Source organism: Melospiza georgiana, chromosome 7 (assembly GCF_028018845.1).
Source record: "Melospiza georgiana isolate bMelGeo1 chromosome 7, bMelGeo1.pri, whole genome shotgun sequence".
NCBI classification, from domain to species: Eukaryota; Metazoa; Chordata; class Aves; order Passeriformes; family Passerellidae; genus Melospiza; species Melospiza georgiana.
The window spans coordinates 2,328,343-2,351,301 of NC_080436.1; the positions used below are offsets into that span (position 1 = coordinate 2,328,343).

General features: G+C 45.3%; 1 protein-coding gene across 11 annotated transcripts in view; it reads right to left on the reverse strand.

The window, feature by feature from the left end:
• The window catches only part of AGAP1 (ArfGAP with GTPase domain, ankyrin repeat and PH domain 1), a 335,199-nt gene that overhangs the window by 184,520 nt on the left and 127,720 nt on the right, over nt 1-22,959 (reverse strand). For all 11 annotated transcript variants that reach the window (XM_058028448.1, XM_058028445.1, XM_058028440.1 and 8 more), the window contains 2 exons: nt 19,570-19,711; nt 15,770-15,904 (listed from right to left, as the gene is read on the reverse strand). In XM_058028448.1, the coding sequence (XP_057884431.1) occupies nt 15,770-15,904; nt 19,570-19,711 (277 nt within the window). The remainder of the gene's footprint in view (nt 1-15,769; nt 15,905-19,569; nt 19,712-22,959) is intronic.

Sequence of the window (22,959 nt, forward strand, 5' to 3'; positions counted from 1 at the left end):
AATAATCCAGAGATTGAGAAGCATTTCGACTCTTTTTAAAAATCAGTTGAATTGTCTGTACTTTTACATACTCAATTTATCAGTTTGGGACAGATTTTATTGTAATATATCAGAAGAATGAAAAGCTAAACAAAATTTATGTGCAAAGTCAAGAACTCTTCTGCAAACAAACAGGGATATGCTATGGATACTTAGAGTTGTAAACAAAGAGAAACTGATATTTAGCAAATATTTGGCCTTGGAGGGAGACTGACGCTTATTTTTCATACATTTAAATTTAATTCCACGAGCCAGAATGGCTGGGAGTTGGATTCTGCTTGAAGGCATTGATAATTAAAAGCATGTGAAATTCCCACTCTGAGTTGGGAGGGAAAGCTCCTGGCTTGAATGCCTCTCCTTCCATGCCTGACCTAGCTCACCACAACAAAATTAACCTTCCCACCCCTGCCACTTCCATCCCAAACGCTGCTTTTTGTTAGGGAAAATCCCACTCATTCCTCAGCATCTCCTGCTCCCTGCCTGCCCACCAGGCTTTCAGGGAGCCCTGAGCAGGACAGCCGGGAGCTGCACATGGAACTGAGCATCTCCACAAAATCACATTTTCCAAAGGAAACAGTGAGCACAACTCATTTTCCCAAGCAAAGCCCTCCCACTCTGAGGAGCACAGGACTGAATCCCCTTGGGATGAGGAGCAGAGGACTGAATTCCCTTGGGATGAGGAGCACAGGACTGAATTCCCTTGGGATGAGGAGCACAGGACTGAATTCCCTTGGGATGAGGAGCACAGGACTGAATTCCCTTGGGATGAGGAGCACAGGACTGAATTCCCTGAGGGATGAGGAGCACAGGATTGAATTCCATGGGGATGAGGAGCAGAGGACTGAATTCCCTGAGGGATGAGGAGCAGAGGACTGAATTCCCTGGGGGATGAGGAGCAGAGGACTGAATTCCCTGGGCATGAGGAGCACAGGACTGAATTCCCTCAGGGATGAGGAGCACAGGACTGAATCCCCTTGGGATGAGGAGCACAGGACTGAATTCCCTGAGGGATGAGGAGCACAGGATTGAATTCCATGGGGATGAGGAGCAGAGGACTGAATTCCCTGAGGGATGAGGAGCACAGGATTGAATTCCATGGGGATGAGGAGCAGAGGACTGAATTCCCTGAGGGATGAGGAGCACAGGATTGAATTCTATGGGGATGAGGAGCAGAGGACTGAATTCCCTGGGCATGAGGAGCACAGGACTGAATTCCCTGGGGGATGAGGAGCACAGGACTGAATTCCCTGGGGGATGAGGAGCACAGGACTGAATTCCCTGGGGGATGAGGAGCAGAGGACTGAATTCCCTGGGGGATGAGGAGCAGAGGACTGAATTCCCTGGGGGATGAGGAGCAGAGGACTGAATTCCCTGGGGGATGAGGAGCAGAGGACTGAATTCCCTGGGGGATGAGGAGCAGAGGACTGAATTCCCTGGGGGATGAGGAGCAGAGGACTGAATTCCCTGGGGATGAGGAGCACAGGACTGAATTCCCTGGGGGATGAGGAGCACAGGACTGAATTCCCTGGGGGATGAGGTGCACAGGACTGAATTCCCTGGGGGATGAGGAGCAGAGGACTGAATTCCCTGGGGGATGAGGAGCAGAGGACTGAATTCCCTGGGGGATGAGGAGCAGAGGACTGAATTCCCTGGGGGATGAGGAGCAGAGGACTGAATTCCCTGGGGATGAGGAGCACAGGACTGAATTCCCTGGGGGATGAGGAGCACAGGACTGAATTCCCTTGGGGAGGATGAGGGTGGTGCCTCCATAAGGAACTGGCTCCTCCCTAGTACTCTGTCTGGGAGCTCACCCCCTTTAGGAAGGCTGGTGCCAGAGGAGCTGCCCTGACAGAGCTGTCTGCCCTGGTTCCAAGAGCTGCTCACACACCAGCTCCTACTCCACCTGGATGCCTTGTGAAGGCTGAGCTAGAACAGAGGCCAGACAGAGTTACAGAACAAAGTAGGGATTGATTAAAAGGATATTCTCAAGGGACACACCTTGGGCAGCACACAGCCCAGCCAGGGCTGCACCCAAGATGAACCAAAATGGTCACAAAATGGACAACTGGTCACAGGATCTCTCACTTTGATCAGTTCTGCTCCATTTGCATATTGGAGTTAATTGTCCCATTACAGCTTTAGGTTATGAATCCCATCCTTCTTGTTTTTCTCTCTGCAGCCCACGTTGTTTGTGCTCTGGGGCTGATATTTGGATCATTTGTCCTTGGTCCCCAGCTGGAGCAGGAATTGTTTTGTCTCCCTGCTCTGTGAAGAGTGCTCAGCATCCCCTAATGGAAGCTCAGACTAAAGCAGCACAGAATGTGAAAAATAGAAAAGCTCAAACCTGAGGCATCAACCTCATCAGCACAGCTCCATCCAAGGACAAGGATGAGAAAGGCAGAGACTTCAGAGGAAAATACTCCCTAGGAGGAGTTCAAGGCACAAGGTGAGAGTCTGCTCCAGTCCCACATCTCAGAAAACTGAGAACACTCTGCAGCACCCCAGAGATGAGTGGAGGGAAACCTCATCCAGGCTGAGACCTGATCTCTCCCTGCTCCTAAGGTGGATCCTGGAAAACACCCAGAGGTACCAGCAGTCTGATCACTTTTCATTCCCAAAAGACAGGGAATACAGCTCTTCCTGTGCTCTTTTTTATACATTTAAATTGCTCAACCAAGAAAAGCTTGGAGTATTAAAAGGGCAGACTCCAGGCATACAAGACCCGTAACATCTGGTGCCATTTCTCTTCTTAGTGATCACAGTCCAGGGGTGCTGCATATTTTAGGAGATGCAAACACTCAGTTCTCCAATTACCACTAATTTAAATCAAAACTGGTTTCTCATCAAAACCTGTGTAACACCATCCATCTCCTCTGCACGTCCAAGAAGGAGTAAACAGCAGGTTCAGCTAAAACCTGCCACTTGTGAAAAAGACAGGAATGCAGGAAATTTTCCTTCACTGATGGGCAGACAGAAAATGGCCTTCAGTTGAAGCTGGAATGCTGACCGCTGAGTGAAAAACATCAGCAGGGATAAACCCTTGTTTAAATAAATACCTGTTTTAATTACTTGGGGAAAAAATAACATTGCAAAATTGGGATTTTTTGTGTGAGCAAAATTTTTTGTGTGTGCTTATACCTTAAAAAACACAAGTGAAAGATGTTAGGATATACAGCAGCTTACATTTTTACAGTAGCTGCCTTTTAGCTTAATATTCCATGTTTACAGGATAAGTAAGGGTTCAATAAAAGCAAATTTATTCCACAATTACATACTGCAGGAGAGGCAGTAATAACTACCAGAGCAAGCCTTAACCACAAATGCTTCCAAATGGGAAACATTCATGTAAGTAGCCACTATTAAGGCCATTGTGCCTGTTATTTAAAATTCAATCAATTTTCTAGGCTAAACAACCTTTATATTCTTCTGTTTAGCAGGAGAGCTTGGCATACCACATGTCAGGTGTAATGGAGAAATGAGTGCTGGACAATTCTAAAGCTGGGGTTTGGAAATGGCAATTTATCCAGCTAATTCCTGGCCAGGTGCAGCAAAGTTATTTTGCCCTGAAGAAGTGGTGCCACTGTGAAGTCACAGCAGAGCTCCTGCTCTGCACTGAGCACAAACCCCTCCACGCTCTGACAGCCTGTGCTGGGACTTGCTGGGAGAAAACTCAATGACCAAAAGTGAAAAGTCCAATTGACCAAAAAGACATAAACCTGTAGTGCAAGGCACCAAAAGCATTAGGAAGTTTTACAGGACAAAGTGCTTGGTTAACAAATCTTTGCTTCTTAAACCTTGTCTTACAAGATATGAAAATACAGCTGTAAATCAGGCTCTGTATTAAATATCTTTCATCAATGCCAACACATATTTTTTTCCTCCACAGGTAACTCTAATTAACACTGCACATCACTTATTCCCAACTTCCATGCAAATCACTGCCTTCCAAGCCTAGGTAAGCAAATATGCCAATAAATCCACTGGAAACAATCTGGCATCTGAAGCAATTTAAAAAATAACCAGTGTTTTCTTCACTGCTTCAGCTGTGCTGCAAGTAGAAGCAAACAACTTGAGGACTTAAGGGGAACATTGTGCCAGACACACAGGTGAAGTCTCCTGCAAATGGATTTACCTGGAGCTCTTCTGACCTTTCCATGAGGGCAGAATAAAGTCATAAATCCTGTTGTATCCCACACAGAGTTATGATTTTAAATGCAAAGATTAAAAAAAAAAAGTTGAAACAAGAAAAAAAGTCAAACTGAAAAGACTCAAAGAGAATGCTGTAAAATTGATGTGTTTTGTAAAACATCCATAAAGGAAGCAACTGAGTTGTTAATTACCCTTTAAGAACAATATTCTTAAGGATAATATTGAATGTAATAATTACATTGTATGAAATAATAATTTAATGTATTTAATTCTATGTCAAAACACAGAATTGCTTTTAAATCATATCAAACCATAGGCTTAAGTAACAGAAAATTATATGATCTTCAGGATGTTGCCACCTTAGTGAGTCATTTCCTACTCCCATTTTGAGGCAGCTTCATGAAAAGCCCACCTTGGGGCACACACCACCAAATGGCTGCTCTCATGGAGAACATTTCTGCTCTCTGAAGAGTCCTGCACACCCAACTAACAGAGCACAGAGAAGGACACAGTGACAGAAAGCTGCTGTTCTGGCAGTGCATCTCAGATGCAACCAACCCTCTAGAAAGAAATAGATCACATTCACTGAATCACATACAACTTAACTCATGCCTCATCCAGATGGTTCTATTAACTTAAAGAAAAAGCTCACCAAAAAAACAGAAAAATCAATGGTTTTCTTTTTGAAACTGCCAAAATGACACAAAATTGTAACCTAGCAACTCAAAGTCTGAAGTCAGAGGTGTAACCACACCATGAGATCACACAGCTACATCCAGACAGGGCACAGCCGGTTCCAAAGCAAGGGCCATGATTGCTGGAGTAGCTAAGAAAAAAAGTTATAATCACCTAATACTTTGAACAAATACCACTTTTTACACATTAAATATTCAGAAATACTATTCCTCAAGATGTCAGCATTCTCTTCAGAACAGAGGAACCAGGTTTATGACAGAAACACCAAAAAAAGGTGCACAAACACATCACTGCTCCTGAAGCACAGCTTATCCAGGCTGTTCACCAAACTCAAGCTAGAGAATGTTCTTGTCCTTTAAAGAAAAACCTCCCTCAAAACAGACCACCAAGCACCTGAATAAGATTAAATAAACCACCTCAGCCCATGAGCTCGCTGCCCACTGAGCTATCACAATCCACCTCTCAGGCACACAGAGGCCTGCTGGAAAAAGAGCTAAGCTGTGTTACCAACACCACAGTGCAGGTGGAATAAACCCTGCTCCCAAAACACCCTCCAGAAATCCAGCAGCACATAGGAAGGCATCTCCTCCACCACTACAAGCTAAAAATCCTCTGGGTATGTGAGTTTATGCACATCCAGCTGTCACAAAAGCAGTTCCCTGCCAGAGCAGAAGCATCATGGAGCATTTCACATAAATCTCCCAAAACACATAAGCCCCCCCTTTGCACTTTAATCATTTGCTAACAGTTACAATAAGATTGTATTAAAAATTTAAACTGCCCTACTTAATGCAATTTACCTTCAAAGGTCCATTTCCAGAGAATGAAGTCGAATGATATAAATGTCGAACACTTGATCAGATTTATGGCGCCCAAGAATATTTCTCTTGATACAGATCTGACGAGTGAAGGCTAATGGCTTTAGTTTTATTACTTTTTAAGCACTTAATGGGAAAATTTAGACATTTTCACAAGACTGAGCTCCACAAGAATGGTGCATTTAGAGGATGACAGCAGAGGAGAGAGCTGTGTGCTCTGGTTAAACAGTGAGAGATTAACGCCGAGTATTTATCCTGATCATCTGTCACACAACAGTTAGGCCTGAGTGCCCCTGTTAGGGCACAGCAGCACCAAGTGCTGACTCCACAGCCAATTCCAGGTGGAACTGGGGCCAAACTCCCAGGGAAAGACAACTGAAGGCACAGTGGGACTGTAAAAGCTGAGTGACAGTGCCAGGGCGCAGATCAGCCAGCGCCTGCAGGTGATTAGCAAACAGCCCTTCCACTCTTCAGGGAACCCCACCTTTTCACCCCAGCCATGTTCTCCAGAAATGCTACAAAGCAATAGTTTCACTACTCCAAAAACACTTTTTTTTCCTCCCTATTTAATTTTTTAAACTGAAAGACAGCTGGGAGTCCTCAGATTTCAATTAATGTCGAGGTACTTGGCCAATCAATCACCGAGTGCTATAAATTCCCCTCTATTTCTCATTAGTTACACTATTGCACAGCTTAAATCTAAACACACCTTTCTGGGAGACTGTAAATTACCAGCCTAAGACACAAGTGAGTGCATCAGGCACCAGGAGGGGCATAAATGATGGCAGTGAGGCCATTGTGTGTGCACTCCGCTCGGGCTGATTTACTCCTCACAGGGCTGGTTTCACACCCAAGGAGCAGCAGCACCAGTGCCACCGGCAGCACTCCATCTCCTGCAGTTTGCATAGCTGACTTGAGACCAGTAATGACCTGTCTTTATTAACATTAACAAGTTTTATGCCCCAAATCCAATTTTCTATGGGAAAAAATATTTCCTCAGCATGTGCCAATAACATTCTTTCATTAAGTGCAGATAGAGCTCCAAGAAAAACAAACCTCTGCCTTAAATTAAAATTAGTTCTGTGGCTCTGAATGCCACCTTCAGCCTTTTCAAAGTTGAGACAGTGCAGAAGTTACCTGACATCAAAGGATCTTGTGCTGAAACTAAAAGGAACAAACATTCACACATTGATTAACAAAACTAGTCAATTTTAGTCATGTACCAGCTTTATAATAATTTGTGAACTAAAGACCATAAGTCATCACTCCACAGAGGCTGCTGAGGGAATGCACTTGTCACAGAGGACAAATATGTTCCAAAAAATGTCTTCTATCAGAGATAGAATGTCTTAAAAATTTAATTTGAAGTTTTGAAAGTTGCAGGGAATACCGAAGTGAAGTCACATGTGGGAACTGTCAGGGATCACAGGAATCACAGGACCCTTTAGGCTGGAAAAGCCCTCTCAAATCCAGTCCAAGCACTACCCCAGCACTGCCAAGGCCACCACTAACCACATCTCCAAGTGCCACATCAAGAAGTATAAGAGTCCCCCAGTTTTCCTAACCCTTTAATAAAACATGTTGAGCCCCTGTGTTCACATTTAATATTTGGGATCATTTTCATAGCACATGCAGTCCCATCCATCTGCCAGCTAATTTTCCTCCCTGATTTGAGCTTACTTCCTCACCAAAACACAGCATGCACTGCTGAAACAAGTCCACATAGATCCCAGACTGGTACCTCTGCAAAGACCAAGTTAAAGAAGTACCCAAAATCTACAGAAACTGTTCAAAAACAGCTCAGTGCTGCAGATTCATCTCTTGAGTTGTACAAAATGACATTGTGCTGGATTTTGTCTTTTCCACAAAATACTGACCAGATCCTGCTACAGGATTTTGCATCGTTCAAAATGACATTGTGCTGGATTTTGTCTTTTCCACAAAGTATTGACCAGATCCTGCAGCAGGATTTTGCATTGTTCAAAATGATTTTGTGCTGGATTTTGTCTTTTCCACAAAATACTGACCAGATCCTGCAGCAAGATTTTGCATTGTACAAAATGATTTTGTGCTGGATTTTGTCTTTTCCACAAAATACTGACCAGATCCTGCAGAGGATTTCGCATTGCACAAAATGATTTTGAGCTGGATTTTGTTTTTTCCACAAAGTATTGACCAGATCCTGCAGCAGGATTTTGCATTGTACAAAATGATTTTGTGCTGGATTTTGTCTTTTCCACAAAATATTGACCAGATCCTGCAGCAGGCACGACCTGCCCTTGCTGTGTCTGGCTCGCACAGAACTCCAGTAAAGAGAAAAGGAAGAGTGAAGAGTAAAAGAGAAGGAAGAGCAAAAAGGGAAGAGTTTGATGCAGAGAACAAGTCTCAGTGTTTAAGACTGGCCAACAACAGAAACTGAAATGAGAGGAGGAGCCTACAGATAAAGTTCTACAGATATTTGACCAAAACCACAAAATGCTTTTCTTCTACAGGAAGAGGAAGAAGCCCCAGCTTTGGTGGGCAACATTTGCCTTGTGCAGCACCACCTCATCAGACCTAACCCTCCATTTCCAAGTTCATCATACACAATTAAAGATTCTCTATAGAGGAGGAGGAAGGAAAAACGCATCTATCTCCTAAGCTCGGCTGGAGGTTTGCTGGTGCAGGAATTCCGAGGGGAATGCCAGCACTGCGTGCCCTGCCCCACACTGCACCCCCCGCATCCAGGGAGGCTTTTGGAGCTGAATCCAGCCGCTAATCCGGGCGAGCAAACAGCTCGATGGGATTTGCATATGCATGGGGATTAGCTGAAAGGCGGCGATTTGCAATGCGATTTGCAATGCGCTGCTTCGGAAGTGGCTTCTGAGGAAGCAGCTATGCTAGTAATCAACTTTGATGTTGGAAATGTGTTTGTTGCACAACAGAGGAGGCTACAAAAGGATTATGTTTATTACACCAGTTTTAAACGTTTGATAGCTCAGACAAAAGCATCTCTTCATTATAAGGGGGCAAAGCGGGATTCTCTTTAATAAATGCTGCTAAACACATCGAGAACAGAATGAAGTTACAGAAAGGGCATTCTGCCTTCCCCTTCTGTCTTCACACAACACATCTCGTGGGTTAGCTCTTCATCTTCCATTCATCAATATTAAGCCAGCAAAGCTTTTTTTTTTTTTTTGCCTTTTTTTTTTTTTTGCAAGCAAATTTAAACAGAAATCCACAAAGGACACTTAAACCAACAGCCAAGGGAAGACATATTGAGGATAACTAAAAAAAAATAAATTGAAAAATCAAGCTTTAGATATTTCATGCTGCCCTCTGTATGTCAAGGCCTGTTGGAGAAGCTGTAGAAAACAAAGTGGCAAATGAGGTGTATGGGTTTAAAGATTTGTCAATATGTCGGATTAAATGATCAAACCACAATCACAGAAGTGTAACAAAGAGCACAGCAGTAGGAGGAGAGGCAGAGATATGCTGGGCAAAGCAGAGCATCCCCCAAAATGCAGCAAACGAGGCACAGTTTACACGGAACACTCAGAAATAAAGCAGGCATGAGGATGATAAAGGTTCTGGCTGTGATAAAGCAAATTCAAACTGGCACTTTGAGGGGGTCATGCTCTGCTGAAGCCCCTCCTGGCCCTCACGAACCTTGTGGTCACTCCCTCTGCAGCAGCCAAAGCATCCTCACTCTAAGCATACCTCTACTCACAGGTATCACCAAGCAGAATTTCATTTTGTTTGTTTTCAAAGCCTCCCCTCTGCACACAGCCCGTGCCTGAGCCCTGCCAGCAGCTCTGCTGCGCTGTCAGTTTGCTGTTCAGCTCCCTTGGCTCCAAAAGAATGGCAGAAATTGTCACTGCTGCTCTCAGCTCCACCAGGAACTGCAGCATGACAACATTTATTTATGGCTTATTTCTGTTCTGCCTTTCCTGGTGTCTTTACTGAGAAAAGCAGAGGTTTGAAAAATAAGGAATTTTCAAACTTCCTCCTTCTTCCAGAATTTTTTGCTTCTGTTTCTAGGAAACAATTCCTACTTGCTTGCCAGACACTCCACAAATGTGTTTATAACACTTTATCTGCCAAGCACAACACACATGAGTCTGTCAAACACACTGATTCTGCCTCTTCTCTCATGCAAAATTAAAAAAACCCCGCAATTTACCCCCAAACAAGCACCTTGTTTCCTGCCCCAGGATTTCAATTAGAGTTTACATTCTAGAATATGACTTTACTGGACTAATTCTGAATCTTCACTACTGAAAACCTGAATTCTTTTGCATTTTGAGGAGATGTTGATCAACATTCTTGCTGCCATTTAATGAAGAATTCATCAATGTTGAACTAGGTCTTGCATTTATTGTGCTCTCCAAAAAATTTAACAGCTGTTACTTATTGCAGAGAATCAGCAGCTCTGCTCTAGGTTTTGAGTAACCTGCCTAACTGCATACACTTCAAATTAAGACTTAAACGAAGTGCCATGAAATAACCACTATAAAATTAAAAGTCCCATAAAAAGTTCTGCAAGACATTATGGTTTTCTACGAGTCACCTACTGAATGACACATCAGAGCTAAAATCAAAACCTCTCTGGAACTTTTACTGGCATTAAATCATTCTATTCCTAGATGCTCATTGTAGCACTTTTAAAATTCCATACCCTGGAGTACAGCTCCTCGTCCCATTATTTGATTCCAAGCTTGAAAAAATGGATGCAGACGAGTCACTGGAAAACCTCTTTTCTTTCCTTCACACATTTGTGGATCCAGGTGCAGTGTTGAAAAACCTGATAGAGCAGTACCAGTCTCAATGTCCTCAAAGCCTGCAAAGTTGCTGCAATTTTCACCCAAAAATTGGCAAAAAGATGAAGTCTGTGCCCACCAAACAGCATGGCAGCAACACTGGACAGCACCAAGCACGAGGGGAACTGCACAGAGACCTATTAAGTTCTCAGGGACAACAGAAAAAGATTTTTGAATGGTAATGTGTAAAGTGTGAAATTTGGTAATCAGTCAGAAAATAGAAATCCAAGGACTTGGATCCATTTTCCAGCCCAATCCTACTGATGCCAACTGCTCCCCAGGATGAAGGCTTCCTCACACCTGTCTCACCAGGCAATGCTCAATTCACACAGCTCATTTCAAGCCTGTGTTATATAAATTTCAGATATTGGTTAATATCTGGATATTGGTTAATATCCTGCTAGTTCACACTGGGCCTTGCTACAAGAACATGCAGGCTGATTTATGGCACCAGAGCTTGTCATCTGCTGAATGGGGCTGAGGGATTACCTGGAAACCAGAAAAAATATCTGTGCAAACAAAAACAGCCACCAAAATAACCCAAAGAACGGTGGAGTGAAATTCTGGTTTCCAAATTAAATCTTCTTGTTGTTCAATGGCCCATAAGAGTTACAGGTCGAGTGAAATTCTTGTTTCCAAACTAAATCTTCTCATTTATTAATGGCCCATAAGAGTTACAGGCAGGCAGGAAGGATAAAGTGTAAGGGCAAAGCATGAGCAAGGGTAAAGCTGCAGCAAGTTCAGAATAAAACACAAACAGAAACACCTCAAAAGACGAAGGTGACCAGATTTTTACGTTTATTTTTTTTCCCAGCCGATTTTGGAACGTCTGAATGTCCCCGAAGGGCTCCGCGGCGCCGCCGCCATCACGGGCCCCTCATGGGTCCCTCACGCCGCGGCTCCGGCGCCCCCTGGCGGCCGCTCCCGCCGCGCTCCGTCATTCCCGAGGATTAATAAAATCAAAACGTTAATTTTACGTTCAAACAAACGCCTCAAAACGAACTTAAAACTGAAACGACTTAAAATGAACGGGGGGGGGGGGGGGGTTTAAAATGAACGCGGCTTGAGCGTTTGTTGTTCCAGGCTAAACTATGATGTTGAGGAAAAGAAATTGACTCCCTCACGTCACTTACTCATTAGAAAAACAATTAGAAAAACCTGAAACAAACAAACCAGGAAGATACAAATATCTAACCAGCCAAAACATCGATTTCCCAGCGGTTGTGAAGCATGGAAGAGTCAGCAGGTTGATCCAGGCCATGTGTGACCATCCTGGAGCTCATCACTGCAGGTGCCACATTCCTGGAGGCCTCAGCCAAACCTCCAAGGAAATCCAAGGAAACCCAAGGAAACCCAAGGCAATCCACAGAATTCCAAGGAAACCCAAGGAAACCCAAGGCAATCCAAGGAAACCCAAGGAAACCCCGAGCTGAAGGAACCACGGCTCATCCTGCCCTGCGCTGGGTGCCCACCAGCCCAGTTCCCCAAGCAGAGAATCCCTCAGGCCACCTCCAGTGCCAGAGTGCAGATTGATCTTCCCAAACCAGCTGTCAGGATGGGTCCCATTTACTTCCTTTTTATTTACTTCCCATTAGGCTGATGAACATTTCCTAATGAAAACACATCTATAAAAGCTGACTTGATAATGCTGATGGCAAGTGACAGCCCTTCCCCTCGATGCCAGCAGGATTAATTTGTCATCTCCCATTCCTTAACAGAGAAATGGTGCTTTGAAGTTCTCCTTTTAAGACACCTTTGTTCAACACCACACTAAATACTATTTGGATCTGGAAATAAAATATCCTGGTAGATTTTTTTGCACAGAGTGGACACGTTCCTTAATAAAAGACTAGTTAATTTGCAAATAATCATCCAAAAATACTGGCAGCACCAGATCAAAGTACAAATTGTGAGGCAGCAGTGGCCTCTGCCACCACATACCTGCAACTCCTGCCTCAATACTCACAGGTTTATTGTTATTTTGGGCAATATTAGATCAAAATCTGGGTGTTACAGCCATCTAGATGAGGTAAAACCCCCTTGGTTGAACTGCTGAGCTACAGAGACTCAACTCTGAACCCAAGTTAGACTCAAACCCTTTTGTTTCAAACCCTGTGAGATAGTAAAATTTTATCCTCTAAATATTTGAACATTTGCTTCTTTGTGGTGTCAGAGACTCGCATGGCCCACAGCTAAATGGGTCAGGGAAAATCCAAACATAAAGCAGGGCAAGATGTGTGGTTCTGAATACACCATGAATAGAAATAAAAGCAATTCTCATGCATTAATGGTACATCAAGCTAATTCAAGAAGGCTAAAACCATTAAAAAGGCATCCTGGGGCAGTACACAGTCATTACAATACTGTGCTGACAAGAAGTATTAAAATAATCATTTTCAACGTCATTGATAGAATCCGTTCTGATAAGCAGGGGGGGAAAAAAATCTCTAATTCTTAATTGGGAATATGAAGCAAAATGGATCTTATTAGCATTTATCTAATTCTTAAAATGCAATTTTGTTCAACTATTTAATACACCAAAAATAAGAAAGGATTTATTATCCTCCAACGTTGGATATATTACTAAACTAAATCCTTGAAACATGGAACTCCTCTTTTTTACTTCAGCCTGAAATTCAGGTTTTACTTCCCAACAGTATGAGAGATTAAACCTCAGTGGGACATGGCTAAAGGTTAAAAAACAGCCTCTAAAACAGCAGAATGTGAAGGAGGATTTTGGCTTTCACTTTACTCAGCTTTCCTCTCACAAAATATGAACCAATGGACTTGATGATCTTAAGGGCCTTTTCCAACCCAAGTGATTCTATGATTCCATCTCTGTTACAATCAATAGTGAGCTTATCAGCTGTAATGAAGCGTTGGAAATGAGGTATTTGGATTTAACTTGAGAATAAAGTAGCATTTTCATAATAACAATAATCATTCAAGTTAAATTATTTTCCCACTCAGCTGTGGAGAAAATGGGAAATGAGTTATCACAGAAGAATCGTAACAGATGACCACTAAGTTCAGTAGCTGCTTGCAGGGGACAAATTAGAAATTTAATTTCTAAAGTGTGTGCAATGAAGGAGTAAAAGGCTCTTCAATGCCATTTCCAATTTCTTCCTCCAAAAGGTATGTCTACATCACAGCAAGGCACAACACAGAAACCAGAAAAGAGATTTTAAAATAGGCTTGCAAACAAAGCAGCCCAAACCAGGAACTGGTGTCAAAACCCACCAGGTGTGTGTGGAAGAAAAGTCTGTGGGCTGGAACATCCTCAGGTGAATTTTATTTCTTTTTTTATCAGAGAATCCCAATATGGTTTGGATGGGAAGGGACCCTAAAGCTTATTTTGTTCCAACCCCTGCCAGGGCAGGGACACCTTCCATTAACCCACTAATGTGAACCACAAAAAAACCACTACAGCTATGCTGAACCTGAACACCCCAGAGCAGCACAAACCAAGAGACATTTAATCAAGTGCTCCCTATTAACAGCTTGCACTGCTCATTCATACCCCCCCCATTTAATGGGGTTAAGAAGTTGCTTTGTTTCCTGCTGAAACAAACGGCAAAAATTATCAGGAATTGGATTCGGTCCCAGACGTGTCTGGCAAGTGTAACCCATTCATACAGAAGCATTTCTAATCCTATTAGCTGGCAAATATTAAAGACTTGGTTGGCTGCCACCAGGGCAAAACAACTCCCTGATATTTCTTAAAACACATGAGCCCTGTCAATTCTTTCTTACCACCAAAGAGAGACAAATGAGCCCCCTGAAAGCTTACAAGTTTATCACACCAGCTTTGTGCCAAGAGCCTTCTCTCTCCAAATCTCTGAGAAAAGGGAAAAAAAAACCAAGGAGGAGGCTGCAGACAGAGCCACAAACACCAGGACTTGGAATATATAATTAACAATCTAACTATAGCCAGCACTCCAAGATAAATGTGCTAAACAAAACCCCCTAATGGCTCTTTGAAACTCCTAATCAATATAGAAAATCTAGGCAGTCAAAACAGTAATTTTTGCAACTGGTTCAACAGAAAACAGGGAGCAAAGCAAGAAGATGCAGCTTGAAATGCTCTTCTCCGAAATCTGATCAACAGCATGGGTAAAAAAAGGGTGCAGGTCAGTATTTTCCACATAAAATGTACAAATGTTTTGACTCTTTTTGTCCCACGCAAAAATTACCACTTTTTTTTCCCCTCGAATGTAAACATTAGAATGTATCTCCTTTTTATTCCACGTAAAAATTGGTATTTTTGTCTTTTTTTTTTATTTGAAGTATCTTTTCACGCCCTATTGCAAGGTGCTGCTGTGACACTGCCTCATGTAAGCACAGGCAGAGCAGGACTTTGCAATGGGAAGCTGGCAACAACAACCCCCAGAACCAGGGGCTCTGAGAAGCATTAAAATTCAATTAATTAAGGAGGTTTTCAGACAGAGAAAGCTGCTGTGATGAGGGGCTGACACATTCAGCCACGAGAGGAGCAGGGCGAGAAGAGAAGCCAGCCAAGCCCCAGGACACTTGATTGCAGTTCCACTAGAGGGGGCACAGATCCCATCTCATACAACTCAAGGACCACGGAATTATAGAACATCCTGATCTCACAGGGACCCACAAGGATCAAAACCCCTACACAGGACTCTCAGAGAGTCCCAGAATGGTTTGGGTCGAAAAGGAGCTTAAAGCTCACCCTGTGCTGGGGTATGACACCCTCCACTGTCCCAGTTGCTCCAAGCCCCATCCAGCCTGGCCTTGGGCACTGCCAGGGATCCAGGGGCAGCCCCAGCTGCTCTGGGCACCCTGTGCCAGGGCCTGCCCACCCTCACAGGAACAATTCCTTCCCAACTAGCTCTCCATTTTTAACACCCCATGAACATTACAGTGCTCAAACGTTGCATTTTCAGCCACTCTGCACAAACAGCCCCTCAGCCTCTCCACGAGCACTAAAACCAAAGCAGAGAAAACTTTGCTACCATAAAGCAAGCACCAAAGAAAACTGAAAATTAAATAAGGACTAAAAACAGCTTAAGATGCTTGAGACTAAAGGTGCTGGTGGGGAACACATCGGGCACATACGATGTGTTAAGGAGTCATCTTAGAAAGTTGAGGAGCTCTCTTAGAAAACACAACAAAAATGCCCAAAAATCAGGGCTTTCTTTAACTGAGCAGGCAAATCTCGGAGCCATCCCAAAGGGGCACCACTCAGAGAGGGCAGCTCGAGGGTGGGGCGGTGTGCTGGGTGCCCGAGGGCAGCGGTACCGTCATGGAAGACTCTCTCCACGTTGAGCCCGTAGGTGGCGCAGGTCTCGTAGTAAGTGCATCTCTTGAGGTCGTTGGACAGCTTCCTGGCCCTGGCATCGTCGATGACACGGGGGTTGGTGGAGCTGATGGCATCTGCAGAGCCACAACAGGGGGGAAACACCCATTAATGGTCACTTGGAAACACCAGCTTGGGGCTCACGGAGTCACAGGAGGGGTGGGGAAGGTGGGAGGAAGCACTGAGATCCCCGAGTGTAACAGCAACCCACGGTCACCACTGACCCGTGCCCTCCAGTGCCACGTCCACGGGGTTCTGGAGCGCTTCCAGGGATGGTTCCAATGCTTTACAACCCCTTCCATGAGGAAATTTTCCCTAATATCCAACCTGAACCTCCCCTAGTGCAAATTCAGGCCAGCTTCTCTCATATTGACGGATACCAAGCAGTGAATTTAAATACAAACCATGAAACAGGGTGTACATCACTCTGATTTACATTTCCTTATTAAAATTACCAGTACACTGATTCTAAAAGCCAGGGGAAAACCCTCCAAGGCTTTTTGCTTTCCTTAAATACATATATTGAGCTCAGACATTGCAAAAAAAAAATAAAAATACACAATCACATGAAAGAGCATGAACTCTGATGTAAAATATATTTAGGGAAACAAGTGGGTGATTAGTACAAACATGTCAAATGGTTTTTACATCTCTGTAAGTATTAGTGACTTATAGAGTGTGAAATATTGAACATGATGTATTTTAAAGAAATACAACTTAATTGTAAATTACTTTCTCAAACTGCTGTAAAGGCACCCAGAGATGTTGTGGGAACATACTGCAAAGCTGATAAAAATTGTATTTTTTCTAAACTATCATACTTGGTAATTCTCTCCAAGAGCTTCTTCTCAGGAAAGCTGAAATTTTAGTTTCTAGAGCTTATCCAGAGGAGCTGAAAAAATGAAGAATAGATGAAGGAGAAGCTTCTTCCTTGCCACTCCATCATAGTGATGAACTCAGTATACAAAGGTGATATTATCTGAAGTGATAATCTTATTAACAGACCTTGAAAAGGAATTTTTTTTTCCCCCAGGAATATTGTGTTACTCTTCTGCCCCATGTGTGTGGAAGTGTGGAAGTGCTCCAGGCCAGGCTGGATGGGGCTGGGAACAACCTGGCATAGTGGGTGGGAGGTGTCCCTGCCCATGGCAGGGGATGGCACTGCATGGTTCCTTTCAGCCCAAACCCTGCTGGGATTCTACAACAGGCAATAATTTCAGCATTCACAGCTGCCCAGAAAGCCTTCCTTAAAATCTGTAACCACCCACAGCAGCAACACAGATTTGTTCTTTGGGAAAGGAGCATTAAAAAAACCCCTAAACATGGACCCGGTGCCTCTTGCAACGCTGTGTGTGAGGCTCTGCCCCGGGCACAACGGGACCAGACCTCAGCTGCTGCTGTCATTACCTCCTCATCAGAGCCAATTAACAAAAACAGAGCAGCAATTAGGAAAGGCAGGAGCCCGGTATCTCTCAGCAGAGGGCGCTGGTAGCATGTGCCCAGACAGGAACCAGGGGGTTCAGCTCCAGAACACCACAGCTCCCCTGAGTTTGGCTCCACGGGGGCTCAGCCTGGGGCACTGAGCTGCCCTTGGAAGCCAGGGGAGAACATCTGCAAGTGTTCACGCTGTGGGAAAGATTTCATTGCACATCTCATTCCAGGAATACCTGACACAACCAACGAGCCCAGGTTGGACAGGGCTTGGAGCAGCCAGGGCTAGTAGAAGATGCCCATGCCCATGGCACGGGGTTGGAATTAAATGAGCTTTAAGGTGCCCTCCATCCCGAACCATTCTGGGATTCTATGATATGAAAGGTTTATTTTAAACATGTATTTTAACAAGTGTATTTATGTATTTCAATCTTTTATTCCACTGTAAAACACAGACCAAAAGCTGCGGTTTTTCCTGATGCTCATTCCTAGAGTTAGCATTATTTTCACCTTTTTTAAAAATCCCCTTTGCATCAATGCTGCAACAGAAAATGAACTTTTCTTTTTCTGGAAGTAACAGGAAGGAGATGGAAAACCATACCCAAACCATATCCCAGAAGGGGGTCAGAAGGGCACAAAGAAATAAAAATGTTGGAGAAATGTTTCCCCTTCACCTTTTCAACTCCAGCTTCAAGCCCAAACCATGGCCCTTCAAAGCAGCTCCTTTCTGCTTTTTGGTGGGGTTTCTGCTGTCTTAAGACTTTTTCTGTTCCTACTTCCCCTTTTCCTTCTTATCATCTGTTTCCTCCCTCCAGCTGGGCTGTGATTCCTCCTTCCCTGCTGCCCACACATCCCCTCTGTGCTGTCACCCCTGGCAGGAGGCAGGGGAAGGCCAAATGCTCCCTCATCACGTGGCTGAAAAACACCAAAAAGCTTCAACACCCCCAAAACCACTGGGACACAGTGACAGGGAGAATGCCCAAAATTGAACCAAGAACAATTCACAACACCTCTAACACACAACAGCAACCTGGTGGGGCTCAACCTGGAGAAAAGGAGGCTGAGGAAGGACCTTCAGGCTCTGCACAGCTCCTGGCAGGAGGGTGCAGCCAGGTGGGCTCTGTGCCCAAGGGACAGGACAAGGAGAAATGGCCTCAAATTGTGCCCAAAGGGTTGGACAGCCCAGGGCAGTGCTGGAGTCACCATCCCTGGAAGGACGTAAAAGTTGTGTGGAGGGACATGGTTGAATGCTGGCCTTGGCAGTACTGAGGGAACCAGCTGGATTTGGTGATTTAAAAGTTTTTTCCTCAACCTTTATTATTCCATGGTCAGGAACAGAACAGCCTCAGCTGTACCAATGCAGCAAACCAATCACAGGATGGGAAACTGGTGAAATGTTACTGGGCTATGCTGGCATAAGGAGGCAGAGAATACTCAAAAAACCACTCAAATGCCAAAGAAACTGAAACATTTTGGGTACCTTTCCCCTCCATATTTCCCTTCAGGACAGCTGCTATTTCAGAAGGAAAAACTGGGGGGACAGGTGGGCTCAGGTGGCAAAAAGCTGCATTTTTACTTGATTTACAGAGGTCTCCCAGGGTCACAGCCTGAGGCCAGGCTTCACCTCTGCCTCCTACCCTGCTGCTGGAGGTTTCCTACCTCTCACTCACCCTTTTGCCTCTCAGCAATGCCAGGGTGTTGAACCCTCCCAGACTGCCAAGCTCATGGAAAACTGGCCTGGCTGCAGAACCTCCCCACACAACTGATTTACCTGCCCAAATTCAGTGAGGGCATCTATCTCCCTGCTGGACAAGAAAACCACCACCACCAGCACACGTTGAAAATATTATTTAAAATTGCCTTGCAAGCCATAGAATCCTGGAATGGTCTGAGTTGGAAAGGACTTTAAAGCTCATTGTGTTCCACCCCCTGCCATGGGCAGGGACACTTTCCACTATCCCAGGTTGCTCCAAGCCCCATCCAACCTGGCCTTGGGCACTTCAGGGATCCAAGGGCAGCCACAGCTACTCTGGGCAACCTCTGCAGGGCCTCCCCACCCTCAGAGTGAAGAATTTCTTGTGCACATCTGACCTAAACATCCCCTCTTTCTTCTCTGCTGAGGTCCCACACTCTCCCTCTCCAAGCGAGCTGCCAGGACATTTTCCCCTCACCTCAAACCCTGTCCTTGCAATGCCACAGCCCTGTAGCAAGGGGGAAAGGACAGGACATGGCTCTGCCATCCTAAAAGAGTCAATGTGGTCTGAAAGGGCTGGCTGAGAGCGTTCCAGCTGGGAGTGAGGGCTGCACTTACCCTGGGTGCCCACCAGCACCATGGGGATCTCGCTGGTGTTGCGGTAGTTGGCCATGCGGCTGTAGTAGTGGTAAACGGTCTGGAAGCTGACCTCATCCTCCAGGCTGAACACAAAGATGACAGCATCCACCCACATGGCAAACTGCAGGGGAAAAAAAATGGGAAAGGCCAACTGTGAGAAGAGCAGCGAGGAGGGGGAAGGAAGGAAAACCAAGAGAGAAACGTTCTTACCTTCCTGCAAGGGAAATACACACCATAAAAACTCACACACTAAAAGGCCTCAACAGGGTCAGGATCAGCTGCTAAAATGATGAATGTCATCACCCTGCACACCATGAGGATCTGGGATACACACGGCATTTCCCCACAGGAGCAGCCCTGCTTCAGTGGGCTGTGTAACCAGCTACTGTGAGTGCACACCGGGTTTGATGCCCAGCAAACACAGCAGGCTGAGGCTGCTGGCTCTGTGCATTTGAAAGGAGCAGCACTCATCTGCAGAGCTGGCTGAGCCCCCACGCTGCCATCTGCATGCATGCCAGGGCAGGCATGGCTGGGAACTCTCACATCCCAACCCCATTAACCTGAGCCTTGCAATTCTCCACCATACAGACACTGTCAGCTGAGGCAGCAGCACCAAGGGCCTCCTTGTGCTTTCAGTGAAGAGCAAACTGCTCTCCTGGCATCAGGAACCTGCTGAGAGACATGCATGTGCTCCTCAGTGACCATGCAAGTGAGAAGCTCTTAGCTCACAAGTGAATGAAGACATTTAACTCAACAGTGAACATGAACAGGACATCAGGAAAAACCTCCAGCTTACCTCACTGCCTTTATTTTCCCCTAAGTGACTCCATTCCTCCCCAGATTCAGAGCAATGGAAACAAGCTTCAGCCAGGGGATTTTCATGCTTTGTTATATTATTGCTACAACGTGCCAGGGGACACACTGAACACAGAGGTTCACTGGGGAAAGGCTCTGCATATTCATGATGATTGTATTGAAACCAAACACTGCCTGCGCTGTTATGGTGTAAAAATAGACCAAAAAATTGTTTTGAGCTTTTCAAGACAGTCAGGAGGACAAACTTCCAGAGGGGAAGGACAGGGCTGGTTAACACACAGCAGAGTCACTGCCAGAATAAGGTCAACCACCACACTGTTAAACTGTTCAAACCAGAAGATGAAACCACAGGAACTGGAGGCAGCATCATTATTTGGGAGATGTGGGCTTGGGTCTCATTATAAAATGCTTTTTGTTGACTGGACTCAGCAGCATCATGCCAAGGACTCTTCCCAACAACTGGGAATGTCCTTAAGGCATCCATTGGGAAGCCAACAGTCTCTCTAGACCCTCTGAATGCTTGAGCAGTGTGTACAGCAGCCTTCTAATAAAGATTATTTCAAAACACTCCACAGATTTACACTGTGCAGTTCCTGCAGACACAAAACATTTCCAGCAATTCCTTATTTCGCTTTTCATATTGAAATGCAGCTTCATCTTTGTGGAGATCAGACCTGTGCTACAAAGAAACCAAAGGAATTTTGGGGAACACAAGGTCTGGAAACCCTGGATGTCTCGTCCAGAGTACTGTGCAGGAAATGGCTTGAAACAAGGATAAATCAGCTGCTGGTAAAGAAATCCACTCTCAGACTTATTACTGTGAGTGAGCAGAGCTGTTAGTTCAAGGCAAGCCCAAAACCATACTGTAAAAGAAGTTTGAAATTTAAAACTTGACATGCAACAGCTCATTGTAGGTCAGTCACCAGGTTAATTTGGTTTTACAATAGGAAATTGAATTATTTTCATCTTTGAAACATTTTATCTTAGGCAAAGAAAGGAGAGATCATAGACCCACAAATAGAGACTTTAGGGAAGTTTGTTTTTCCTCCCTCCCTGCCAAAAAGAAGGGGACAGTAACCTGGGGAATACCCATGACCCAGTGCCAGAACTCCACATGTCAGCTCCTTAATTACTGCAGGTGGAATTCAATCCCAGTTATTCATGAACACACAAGTAAACTTTTCATTGCAGGAATTAATGAACAGATTAAACATTTTAAATAGACATGTAACTTGAAATGACACGCAAAAACTCCAAAGGGACTTTACAGGAAAGCCTCATGCTGAAAGGTGAGACAGCACTGACACCTCAGACCTCTCCAGCAAATCACGAGGATGGAGAACAAATCTCAGCCACCACAGAATCCCAGAGTGGTCTGGGTTGGAGGGACCTTAAAGCTCATCTCATACCAGCCCAGTGGCTGTTGTCCACACCTTCCACTGGACAACAGCAGCCAAAGCCCCAAATTCACCTGGCACATCCCAGGAGCACACCCTGTGCTGTTCATCAGCCTGCAGCCAGCTCCTGTGAGCTCTGCAAAGCCAGGCACAAACCATCTCAGATTGCTGCATGCACCTTTGCACCTGCACTATTCACATTTCAGATGAGTGAATGTTCTCTAAGCATCAGAGGCATCAGAGGAAAGCAGGGGCTGCTCCAGCCAAATCCCTGCCAGCCCCAGACAGAGCTGTCCTTGTGCTCCTGCTGCCAGATGTGCCAGTGCTTTATTCTGCCCTGTGACTTCCTTCCTTCCTTCCTTCCAGGATGTCTCTCTGAGCCTCCATTTCCTCCTCATCCTCTCTCTTCCCCTTTGTGCTGGCACCTTCCCCCACGCTCTCACCCTCCTGGAGCTGTGCTGCTGCATTCAGACCCGAGCTGCTGCTGCTGCTGCTGCTGGCACTGCTCCCCCTCAGCTGTTTGGCAGCTCCTGGTGCTCCATTATTGCTTGTTTGGAAGCTGATCCCTCTTGGAAGAGCCGGGCAAAGCCAGGCAGCAGCAGCCAGCACTCAGGAAATCCTGCCAGAGCCCAGGTGAGGAGAGGTGGAGGAGGAGGATGCCCAAGACAAGGATGCTGCTGCAGACAGCACAGATGTTAAATCTGAGGTGATTTAAGCAGCACATGAGCAAAGTCTTACTCAAAACAGAGTAAGGGTCAAGCACTCAAACCCTAAAGTGTCTTCTCCACAGCCAGTGCCCTGGACAGGCTGGGAGAGATGGGGGTGTTCAACCTGGAGAAGAGAAGGATCCAGGGAGACCTCAGGGCTCCTTCCAGAGGGCTGGAGAGGGACTTGGGACAAGGGCTTGGAGCAGGGCAGGACACAGGGAATGGCTTCCCACTGCCACAGGGCAGGGTTAAATGGGATGGTGGGAAGGAATTCCTCCCTGTGAGGGTGGGCAGGCCCTGGCACAGGGTGCCCAGATCCCTGGCAGTGCCCAAGGCCAGGCTGGATGGGGCTTGGAGCAGCCTGGGACAGTGGAAGGTGTCCCTGCCATGGCAGGGGTGAAATGAGATGAGCTTTAAGGGCCCTGCCATCCAAACCATCCTGTGCTTCT